This window comes from Denticeps clupeoides, chromosome 3 (genome assembly GCF_900700375.1).
Source record: "Denticeps clupeoides chromosome 3, fDenClu1.1, whole genome shotgun sequence".
Classification (NCBI taxonomy): Eukaryota; Metazoa; Chordata; class Actinopteri; order Clupeiformes; family Denticipitidae; genus Denticeps; species Denticeps clupeoides.
In genome coordinates, this window is record NC_041709.1 from 2,030,621 (window position 1) to 2,042,624 (window position 12,004).

Here is a 12,004-nt window from a genome sequence, read left to right on the forward strand (position 1 = left end):
ATTTGACATGGGAACTATTCTGTTTTAATAATGTATGAAAATATGTACGGTACATAATTGGCTTTTTATATTAAATTTTAATATACGAAAATATCCAGATAATTGTAACTGAATGAGAGAAGACGGACTTCACTGTGGCACATCTTTGAGAGGCTGCAGGTCAGCATACCACAGATGAAGCAGGACAATAAATATTTGAGACTGTCGTGTATTTGAGCATGTTTCTCTGCACGGATGAGAGGCTGAGTTAAATATTGCATGTGCGAGCACGGCCGTTCGGTAAGATGGATCTCTTTCTTTCCTCCGCCTCTGCCTCGCAGGAATAAACACGTGAGGTAATCCGAAAGGGTGACAATAAGTTCAGTGCTACCTTCCCAATTAGATGAGCCTCGACACTGCATTATCCCGCCACGGCGCTTCCATTAGAGGCGTAGTGTACACACTCGCCACACATTCTGAGACTTATATAAATGCCACTAATGACTTCTCAGACCAAACACTCGACATCAGCTGCCTATTCGTTTCGGACCCTGGAATGTCTGAGACGGGGGGGGGGGGAATATAAATGTTTCACAGTAAAAGCTTGGAGGACGAGCGCTCGAGGGCTGTTTACGAAATGATTTTCAAAGCTTCGGGGGTCCTCTGTGTGAGGAGACCTTTTCAAATGGAAAATAACAACACAAACACGCACATCCTGTACCCAAATGTCATCTCTCCCCATAACTGAGTCACGTGTGACAACCGGGAGTTCCTTCAGCCGAAACCTTTTTCTGCGCTTTTGAGAAAGACAACATTCATATCTGTAGATTTTCATCCGAGCTGGGAAGTTGCACTTCCTAGCAAGGAGTGGAGTCTTCTACTGACCAGGGGTTGCAGTGATGTTTAAGAGCTGATGAATAGTTGAAGGACACAGCGTGGGACAGGCCTGCCAGTCCAGTGTTGGTAATCTGCCTCGGAATATAAGCAGTGTTTAGTGTACACGCTCGAAGCGCTACGAGAGCGAAAGAGAGCTTAATGCGGACCAGGACCGGTTTTATGGGGGTTTTATGCAGGGTCTGGTCGTGCACCGGTACATGGCTCACACACACACACACACACACACACACACAAACATTCACCTGCCAGCAAAAAAAAAAAAAAAAAAGGTTGTTATACATGATAAAACATGGCGACAGTGGGCTGTTTCCACACGTCAGCGCGGTACCCTTGCCGGAATTGTGTCAGCACCATTCCTGCTGTTGCACGACGTGTTGGAGCTGCAAACGCAGCCCCCGGGTGGAGCGTGACAACGCGGGGAAATTTGCAGTCACACCCTATTTCTGAGTCTCTTCTGCCACCTGTGCTGTTAGGGAATAAAAATAAATAAATAATTGTTAAATTAATTTTCTGTAAAAAGCCGTGCGGCCCCTGAAACAACAACACACCGGACACAAGTGCCAGGAACGCAATCCAGGATTACGGAGCCGGGGCCCGCAGATCCCCTCTAATCCGGACACGGCTAAATCCGCAGTGCTGATTACTGCCCATTTTGAATCTGATCTGTGCAGCGCTGCGTAATCTGGACACATCCAACATATGCACCACCGCCCAGCGGAGCAAGAAGCGAAATCTATTATTGAACACGGCCCGGTCTCATGTCTTATGATTGACTACTTACAACAATGGAAGGAGGGGCATAAAAAGGAAAGCGACCCCCCCCCCCCCCACTCCAAAAAACATGCCCGACAAACAGGCATAGATTAAAGCCAAAGCGCGTCCCTCCCGGAGAGTAATTTAAGACAGGCAAGACAAAGGACGCACAGAGATATATTCAGTCTCATTCTCACTTAGAGCCCATGAATAATTAAATTGCCGGCGATGTGCTTGTCTGGATGGCATCCACAGACGGACGACATGAAACACGTCTTTGTCTCCCGGCTCCTGAGGGAGGTTCAAGTCCTGACTGCCACGGCGAACAACATCACCACTGTGAGATTCTGCTGTTTACCTTTTTTTAAAGAAGACATTTAGCACCGGGGTTCATTTTAAATTTGCAGAACGGTAGGCACTCCATTAAAAGATTTTTACTGTTTTCTTCCAGAAGAGGAATTTTAAACAGGCATGGACCCTTGCTGTGAAAATGTCCATGTAGGGTAAAAGCATTAATAAAATGTGTTTTACCTTGGTTATGCAGCAGTGAGGTGTTTTGAACTTGACAACAAACACTGCATTTATGATCAGCCTCAAAAGCCTCTAATGCAGCAAGCAAATTTAGACGAATGATGAATTGCAGAAAAAGCCATCATCAAGTGCAGTGTGCACGGACCTCAATCTTCAAGGAGGTAGTCCTCCATTTTTGGTGTTTTGAGATCCGGTGACTGAGGGTAGGATCATATCATTTACATCATCTTCATGCTCATCAAGCGTTGAGTGATGCTCTTGTTCTGTAGACAGGGGTATCTTGTTCTGTAGACGTGACTCCCATCTGGACAGAAATGCACAATTGCTCTGTATTGATCTTGGCTCTAAGGGGACGAAGGAACCCAAATCCATGCTTTGTTGAGTGTGGTTCAAGTATCCAGGCCTGTTGCTCGTTATTTTTATCTGACACTGGTGCAGGAGCATCGCTGGAATATCTGCTTCCAACCACGATTCCTATTTTTTTCCATGTATACAGTACTCTGATAATGAATTCCCTTTCATAGTCTCAGTTCTCGATCCAAAACCGAGGTCAACTGGACCTACTAAGGATTGTTTCCATTGTTACCAGGGCTCTGGCTCTGAAGAGGTGACCCAGCACTTACCTATGAAATCAGGCCCATCTCTGGGTGTCACCTCACGTCCTCCAAAAACCTGCGGCACGATACAGTTCTAATCATTATCAAAGCCCAGGCGACTCCTCAGATGTGAGTGAGCTTTGATATGCCGTCACAGAAACACGTGTAAACACAAGTAATGAACGAACAGACACAGCTCGGCACGTTGAAAGGCAACGTTCGCAGCTAAGACGAGAACTAGAGGTGTTCTTCAGTTGGGAGTGGCTGTGGAAGCAAGGAGAACCGAGAGAACAGACAAGCAACGATGAATGTTTAATGGGGCTTTCCCCAGGTGTCAGGAAGAGGCTTCCCATAATCAGTCTGGGAGGAACGTTCATAAAGCCACGACGGTGTTGGTGCTAAACCCCCATTCCTTCAGGAATGCATTCGATTCTAATCACGGCTTCTAAATTAACACGAACATCAACAAAGACAGCCCTCTGAGCCCTTCACCGAAGATCCCTTCCCTCGACATTTGCCAGAGATGGATGCCTGCCTGCCTGGCTGAGCCTGATGCTTGTCGGTGGAGCAGCTGTGGCGCTGTCCTGGCTTGAGATTAAAAAGTGATTTAGTGGACAGGCGGCTAAACGCAACCCCGCCAGTGGCGGGCCGGTGACATCGGTGGCACCGCGGCACGTTTCTTCAGACGAGATCCAGAGAGAGCGGGATGACACGGCATTAAACGCACCGCCTCACAGCGTCCGAGCGACCGCGTCTTCCTCTAATGACCAGTAGCGGCGAGAGAGGACAAACGCAGGCTAAACGCGATTGGCCGATTTTGCAGCCTTTACACACTCGAGTGGAGCCGTGTTCCCATAATTCACCGCTGACCTCGGCGATTCGACCAAACGTGTCCTGATGGGAGAGTGAAGAGAGGACAGAGACTCTGGATCAGAAGGGATGGAATTACCTCAACTGTCTTATTCAGAACATTAATCACCTAGAACAGTTTTTGATTTTGACAAATAAGGCACTAGGACAAATTTTACAAATAAGGCACTAGGAGTCTCATCACAGTAGCTCATAAGCAGATGACCACTGTTTGAAAGTTAAAGTGAAGCGATTGTCATTGTGAAACACTGCAGCACAGCACACGGTGACACAGCATAATGTGTCCTCTGCATTTAACACATCACCCGTGGTGAGCAGTGGGCAGCCGTGACAGGCGCCCGGGGAGCAGAGTGTGGGGACGGTGCTTTGCTCTGATATTGTAGAGCTCGTTTGTGCTTCTCGGATGGTTATACACCCTGGACCCCTGCAGATCTACAAATACTGTGTTGCACGATACGCACACATAGACGAACATAACGCATAACAGAAAATATTTGTATTGCAACACAGACTGACAAATCCAAACTAAAACAAATTCAACACTGTTGGTAGTACATACATTTCATATTCAGGTAAAATTGGAACGTTTAATCAGGATTATTTCTAAAATATTTTACTTTAGTTACAATTGCCAATTGCCGCTCAACAGCCAAGTGACCGCCGCACCATAAAACAAATATCCAATCGCGTGTGCTGAGAGCTGGAGACCCACGCAGGCGCGAGACGCGAATGAGACGCGAACGACAGCGCGAAAAGTGACTGATGCTGCGGTCAGTTGGTCATGTCATCTGTACCAGGTCGATCGTGACTCTGTTTCTCTGACATTTAGCCTAATTCTGCGACGGGAGCAGAGGTGCGGCCGTTCATTCATCAATGTCGCGAGGTGCCGCTGTTCTTTTCCCGGGAAATTGAAGTGTCTTTTGCGGATGGATGATAAAAGTTCCCTCCGTTTCAAACCCCTTTCCTCATTCGTCATCATTTAAACAATTAGCCTTGGCAGGCTGACAGTGTTTCTGAGCGCCATTTCACTGTTGCACAGCAACAATCTTGTACTGAAGATGCCTGTTTATGGCTTTGAAATCAAAACCAAAAAATAAAAGTTTTTCAGTTCCAAACTGGCGCCTCTGGTGACATGCGAGTCCTCGCTGCAGCAAAGTACCTCGCTCAGCACCACGGATCCTTGAAGTTCTCCCCACCAGACGAGGAGCTCAGAAAGAAGACCTGACATAAGACTGGGAGTGAAGGCACCCGGCAGGGAGAGGCACGGTGTGAGACGCTGCTGCCTCAGCTGCTCCACCTCGCATACAGACTTCAAGGCAGCGAGGCCCCAAGGGCAGCTACGCGCCCCAGTGTCAACCCACCCGCCAACCGCGTCTGTACTGTTCAGCCTCTAAATTGAGTTGCGCACACAGACACACAACTGTGCAACTTTGGTCTGCAGCACACTTGACCCTGTGACTCCAGTGGGCTGAGCCGAACAACACCGCCCTCCTATCAGGTGACTGGAGGGTATGAGTGTTCTCTTCAAAGGAACAACAGGGGAAGGAAAAATATTGCTAAACAAAGGAAACAAAACAGGAAGTTAATAAGAGCCTTGCAGTCATGAAGGGAACTTGTGACCCGATAGCATGAGTGTCACTCGGCATATTGATGATACCCCAGTAGGTTAACTGATGGATGGATAGACTGTACGTTAAAGCATATTTCAGGCATGGAGTAATGGAAAGCAGCGACACCAATATGGGCGTGGCCATGACATTAGCAGCAGCAGCCGGTAAGTGTGCAGCGGTGGCATTAGGAGGGGGTACTTACCTAGTTGGCTGCGCCTCTGAGCGTACACCACCACCACAGCTGCCAGCACCGCACAGCACACTGACGTCACGGCGTTGGCCATCTGCGGAGCGACACACACAATCAGCACGTTAGGCTCCGGCTGGAGAGCGGAACTAAGTGCTCCGGACGTTAATCGAGCATGAGGACGTTTTTCTCCTCTCTCACTTCCTAACTGCCTACTGCTCGCCCTCTCACGCCCCCCCCCCCCCCCTCTCTCTCTCTCTCTCTCCCCGCCCTTACTCAATTCCCAAGCCTTGAGATGTTCATCACTGCAATCTGCACTCCGTGCTTCCGCCGTTCCCGGGCGGCCATCTTTAAAGAGACAATGCTGCAGTGCAGGATGGGAGTGCGACCTCGTCATCCCCCAGCCCGCCACGGGCCCTCCTGCTCTCATTACGGGGGGCAGGGGGTCAGGGTCTCGGCGGACAATGCCGGCCTCTGTTTGGGGGGGGGTTGCCGGATCACCCGGCCCCAGCCAATTTCACACTTGTACAGTACGCCAGACTTTATGTGACCACAGAGTCCCCACTCCTGTCCCACCAGAGGGGGCACACACGCCTCCTTAATGGGGCTCTTTGATCCATGACCAAAAACATCATTTCTCAAGGTCATAGGATCAATCTTCAGTACTGCTGGCTTCTTTTTTCGACATTAGAGGAAAGTTTTCGAGGTGAAAGACTGCACAGAGAAGCTTTTTTTTGCCAAGATGGATTTACTGAACTTGTCCTTTATTCTCTTCAATGGTGCCATATGCATTAATGCAGGATTTTTTTCCCACCTTGATTATACAAAAAAAGACCCAAAAATGAACCCAACAGCCAAGCCAATGGCAGCTTCAGGTGCCTAGTCAAAATGCCTCCTAGAAAGACACCAGGGTACGTTTCCTCAGTCAGGGCCTTTGTCTCACTTTTCAGTAAAAGCAGCTAAAGTAAAATGGTGTTTTAAGAAATATAAGCTGGATGCAGGGATACTGTGAGGCCACAGGGCAGAACTGAAGACACTTTTATTTACACAAAAACAAAGATCTGGTGCAAAACCCAACACGTCCACAAGTCAAGTGAGTGGAGTTGGTAAAGGCTGGTATTCATTAAGTGTTAACACCGAAACGAACACAAGAATTGCTTTTCACGACAATCTGCACAGACTTAAATTGGTTTGATGACATCTTTGATGTACTCTCATCAGAGGAAGACGCCTCACACAAATCAGAAGGTCCTTGGGTATTTCAGAGTCAATCTGGTGTGGATTTTATTCTTTGCCAAATCCTCACGGTACCTGTGATAAACCAACGTGGAAAACAGTTTTTCTGAAAGTCTGAAACAAAAGTCCTTAAAACATCAGGTAAAGAACATCTGAACGTTTCTCCACTGGCTGAATAACAGGCTGCAAATCCTCAAATATCCTGCGACTGACATGACGTATTGCAGTTGCAGAGCAACAAAAAATGGACTGATGGGAGGGAAATTAAAACTGTGAGCCCTGTCCTGACTCTCTCCATCATATCATTCTGTTCCAGTATGAATATCTGATAAGGCTGAATCGTTTAATTAATAACGTCCTTCAGCCCTCAACTTTGCACGTCAAGTGAGACCCTGTACTTATTTATTCACTTAATTCATATTTATTTATTCATTATTTATTTGTGGCATGCTGGGGAAATAGGCCAGTTTCTTCCAATGCTTAATTAAAATATATAATTCATTGAGGCTTTGAACGATTTCCCTGTCTTCTTTGCAATGTCCAGTAAAATTTGCATTTAAATTGGAAATTTCCATTCTTCCAATACAGGAGAGAGAGTTTTCCCGAAACAAGCATCAAAATTGACACCGCAGTGCTTCCATACCTTCCAGGACTTGCCACACACACAGGGATTACAATAGCATGAGCAATCATACGAGTGCAACAGTGCCTCATCGTTATGGTGAAGGCATGATCTGGACTTTTTACCTTTTGCCTTGAAGCCTCACAGCCTCTGAAAGCTGTTTGATTAAATATTCCGAAGGAGACCCGTCATCCTCAGGCCTGAGGATCAGGGAAAGTCCTGAAGGTGGCTCTGTACAGAGATTTATTTTTTTTGTACAGAATAATTTCAGAAATTATTTCACTACCTTCTTAACAACTGCAATACTGTATTTTTGTTCTCACATAAATCAACCATGTTTTTGTTCAGAGACGTTGGACAATCGTGTCTTCGCTGGTTTAATTAGACGTCTTCCGGCGGACCTAAAGCCCACGACTTCAACCCCAATCGGTCAACTCCAGTCAGCTCAATAACAGAGAAAGCACACGAAAACCCCACAGCTCCACAGTGGTCCATCTTCTCCAATTAATAACGTATTTCCTCTGGGCCCTCCAGACCCCCGTCGACCCCATCCATCACTCTCTCCCCGAAATCCCAGCACATCCCGCTCGGCCTTCGCACCAACACGCGGCGTCTCGCAATGGGTGCTTAGTCAGTGGCGTTGACCTTTCGTCGTCACGCCGGGCCCTAATGGCGCGTTAAGGACGGTGTCAGTCCACGGTGTGGCGCGGACACTTCCCTGAGCCAGCGCCGGCAGCGCGAGTCTCGGAGCGAAGACAGCAATCGATACGGGATCTGTGTGTAAATCCGACAGGAAGACGTCTCTTTTAAGGCCGTCTGTAGGAAGCGTTGGCCTGAGGGTGCTGGTAACATCGCGAGCTGCTGTTTACTTTGGCCCGGTGGACGCAGGAATTTCGGTGCCTGCGCTGGAAGTCAATCAAAGCGCGGCGGCGGGGGGGGTCCCCTTCCATCTGGCATTCCCGGGCACAAGCGCTCCCAGGGAGGTTACTACCAAAACACGGTTCACGTCTCCGCCGCTTGGCCTTTAATCCCGACCAAAGTGTATCAAACAAAAGCAAACAGCACCCGGGATGGCATGGACGCAGCGTGGGGCCCGGGCGGGGCCACGAGAGGTCGGACTCGTACCCGCGTCCCGCTGTGCCTCCCTGGGCTCTGCTTCATATTAACTTCCATCCAAACACCGCGGGCCCCCCCTGCACGCTTTTAAAAGGGGGCTATTTTTTACGCCGCGGCTTACAACGCGGCCCACTGTGGACTTTCGCTCCGAGGCAGCGGCCGTATTTACCGACAGGGAGAGTGCGGAAAATGAGTTATTGAGGCGGAGGTCTGCCGGCTGTGAACCCTCTCTGTGTGGGAGCGAAAACACTCTATTTACTTTCCTTCCAGTGCGCCTTAAAATACGGCGGCCATGAATAGGACGCCCCTGCCCCAGACGGGTCCTAACCCTGCCCGCCCACCACGACAAACCGCAGAACGCGGCCTCGGCCGTTAGGGTGGCGCAGAAGCACACAGCGGTGCATTCAGCGGGGACGTGTGGCCCGGCGAGGTGAGAGCCGTTGGACGTGGCGATTCGGATGAATTTGGCGCCGAGGCAAAATAGAACGCCACACGATTGATTGACAGAGGACGGCCAATTGTTGGGGGTTAAAGGCTTCACATGGAGCCTCCCGATAAAAACCCACCCGTTTGATATTTCAGTGTTCGAGATGTGCAGGTGTGTATTTTTCTTTTGAAAAGATGAGGCATCCTATTAAAACAGAGGGAAAATATACATACATATATATATATATATATATATATATATATTACACAATGCATGTCCAGAGACTGTATGACCAATGGTGGGACGAGGACATTTCTACGCATGAACACAGATGCAGTCAGTAAGGGCGACAACAACTCCGGAGCACCCCTCAGAGTCAGGCACTGACAGCTTGTTCTACACTTCGCCAGGAGAGCTGAGCCCCAATCTCAGTTCCTTCGGGAATAAAACCTTTTTAATGTGTTATTTTAAACAATTTACGTTCATTTGGCATACAATTTTAGCCACTTACAAATAAGGTGAGTTTTTACGCTCTTCATCTTAATGACTTAGCAATCTGGGTTAAGTGTCATTCTCAGGGACACCATCATAGCAAGAAGGAGTCAAACCTACAACTTTGTGGTCATCTTGTTCATATGTGATGTGGCTGCTACAATCCTTTTGGTTTATAATACGCTTCCTAATGGCCTTGGCTGTCACAGTTCGTTTTTTGACTCCAGGCACAAAACATCAGGAATGACATTAAAAATTAGTCATTGTTCATGCGTGAGGGTCTTCCAAACCTAACCAATGTTAACTTTGTCAGAACGTCCTCATCCTTCAGTGAGGTTGGGCTTTTTATGCTGAGGGGGCTACAACGGGGCGCTTGACACTGAGGCAGTGATCTATGACTCGTAATGTAATTATCTTTTCTCCATCAACTCACTAGCCCTGGGCGGACATCTGTCATGGGGCGATGGCACTGGTGGCCCTCGCCTAACATCGGCGCTGACGACAGCACTTTCAATCTTCAGAGGCCTGCCCAAGGAACCCCATTTATTGCAGATAGGGGCGACCAATGAACGGGGCGGCCCCGGTGATACGTCCCGCCTCAGTGTGCCCACGGTCCTCTTTCGATTTATTTTGTAATTGTGTCTCGCCATCCATGCTAATCTGAATCACCAAAGCACAGATGTGCCCCACCCCGAGGAGGCTGCGACGTCTCAGTGAAGCAACATCTATAAATAAAGATAAGAGGCACAAGGAGAAAAACAGATGTTTGCAGCTGGGGAGGCATTTTGTCAGGGCAAGTTGAAAAGTTCCAGGATTGGAGAATACTGGGTGGCCCTTGGCAGATACTTAACATGTGTCTGAAACCTCTTCTCAACCAGAACACCTTCAAACAGTAATAGTTTAGGTGGGGTGTGCTCCCTGACGTCATATGCGCTAGTTTGTTCATTCAAATTTCCGTATGAAAGTGATGATTATCTATCGGCATATGTGATTTGGAAGCAAGGCTGAGCCTTTGTGAAATATATTGATGCTTGCTGGAATTTGAATGTATAGAAAACAAAGGAAAATGGAGGAAAATGGGATGAGGCCCATTTTAAATATATTTGATTTTAAAAAAAATCCTTAAAAGTAATTGTGATTATTTGTCATGTGGTACACAGCACTCAGCACGAATGAATGAAATGTGTCCTCTGCATTTAACCCATCGGCCTCTCTGACCAGTGGCCAGCCAGAGAAGGCGCCCCGGGGAGCAGTGTTTGGGGACGGTACCTTGCTCAAGGGGACTGTGATGCCCTCACACACACACAGACCTGCACCAAAGCTCGGTGCATTAAACCCAATTACAGGCCACGCCCACTCACATACACTACACCTGTGCACTTCCACTCTTTTTAAATGTCTGGGACGTCCGCTAGTGGGTGTTCGATCTGTGCCTAGGTTTTGTCAAGGTTGCGTGGGAGTGTTCTTTTGTTTCATTATTAATAAACACGGTTTCTTGCACGTCTCCGCTTGGGTCCATCACCTTCACTCCCTCCCCATGGCATCGCAGGGACCTCAGTGGTACCACCGACATGTTCCAACAAAAAGCGCTGGGTGGGTAGTTTGATCTTTCACCCCAAGATACAGATAACCACCAAGCAGTCATTTATCTTATTAGCAGCCATTAATTTCTAAAAATCCAAAAGACATTAAGTTACATAAGCAAACACTATTGGGCCCTAAAAGGAGATATCACTGTTTACTGAATAGTCACCAGATCTCAGCCCAACAGAGCACTTTTTGGAAATTTTTCATTCAGCCAAATGGAAGTCAACATTATCAGAACACCAGAGAATGTCTGAGGGACCTGCCTTCAATTTCTCACCCATCTACCACCAGCTACTAGACCTAACAACCTAACAGCAGCATTTTGGAAGCAAGCTGTTTTCACCATCAAAGAGGATCATACCTGACCAAGTGAAATAGATCCAGAGAGCTTGTGGCAGTGCTGACAGCAGGAAGAGACCACCATTCCCCCCAGGTTCTCTCAAAACAAACTGGACCGGATCATTTTCCCCCAACGAAGGAAGCCCGCACCGCCGACAGCCCGAGCGCTTCTCCAGCTGAGCCTTACAGGTGTCAGCAGTGCACTTCTGATGGCTTGTGCTGCATCCACCACAGACCCTTAGTCAACAACACACACACACACACACACACACACACACACACAGATAAAAGAGGAACCTGAGTCATCCCTGAACGGCGGCGGCCTGTCCGACCACCTGCAGTGTTTACGGCTGGCAGAGGCGATGAGCGTTTAGCAGTCAAAGGGCGCTATGGAGCGCCTCAGAGGCCATGAGGGCTGGGGCGGTGGGGCTCTCCGAGGTGCGTCTCTCATCACGGCCCTGACAGAGTCATTAAGATTCTATTCCCAGCGCACCAGCCCCTTTCACTGCTTATTAGCCACACAATCCATTACGAGCGGGCCACGCTACCTCTCTCCTGCCATCTCCCAAATTACACGCAAGGGGACATATTCCATCATGGCCGCAACGCAGGCAGTCCTTCTCACTGTAATACAGTGCTGGTGACAAAAGGTTATGGCAGGAAAAACATTAGATCTAAAAAATTACTTATCAAAAAAGGAGTTGTGGTCACTAGAATTCAGTGGGGCTAAAAAGATGGGCCTATATGTGTATAGATGTGGAT

General features: G+C 48.2%; 1 protein-coding gene across 4 annotated transcripts in view; it reads right to left on the reverse strand.

Annotated features, from left to right (window-relative positions):
* The window catches only part of cntfr (ciliary neurotrophic factor receptor), a 104,851-nt gene that overhangs the window by 63,162 nt on the left and 29,685 nt on the right, over positions 1 to 12,004 (reverse strand). For 3 of the 4 annotated variants that reach the window (XM_028974916.1, XM_028974914.1, XM_028974913.1), the window contains exon 2: positions 5,439 to 5,520. In XM_028974916.1, coding sequence (XP_028830749.1) covers positions 5,439 to 5,520 — 82 coding nt within the window. Of the gene's footprint in view, positions 1 to 5,438; positions 5,521 to 5,699; positions 5,780 to 12,004 lie in introns of those variants that run through there. The other variant, XM_028974915.1, reaches the window with a different exon arrangement.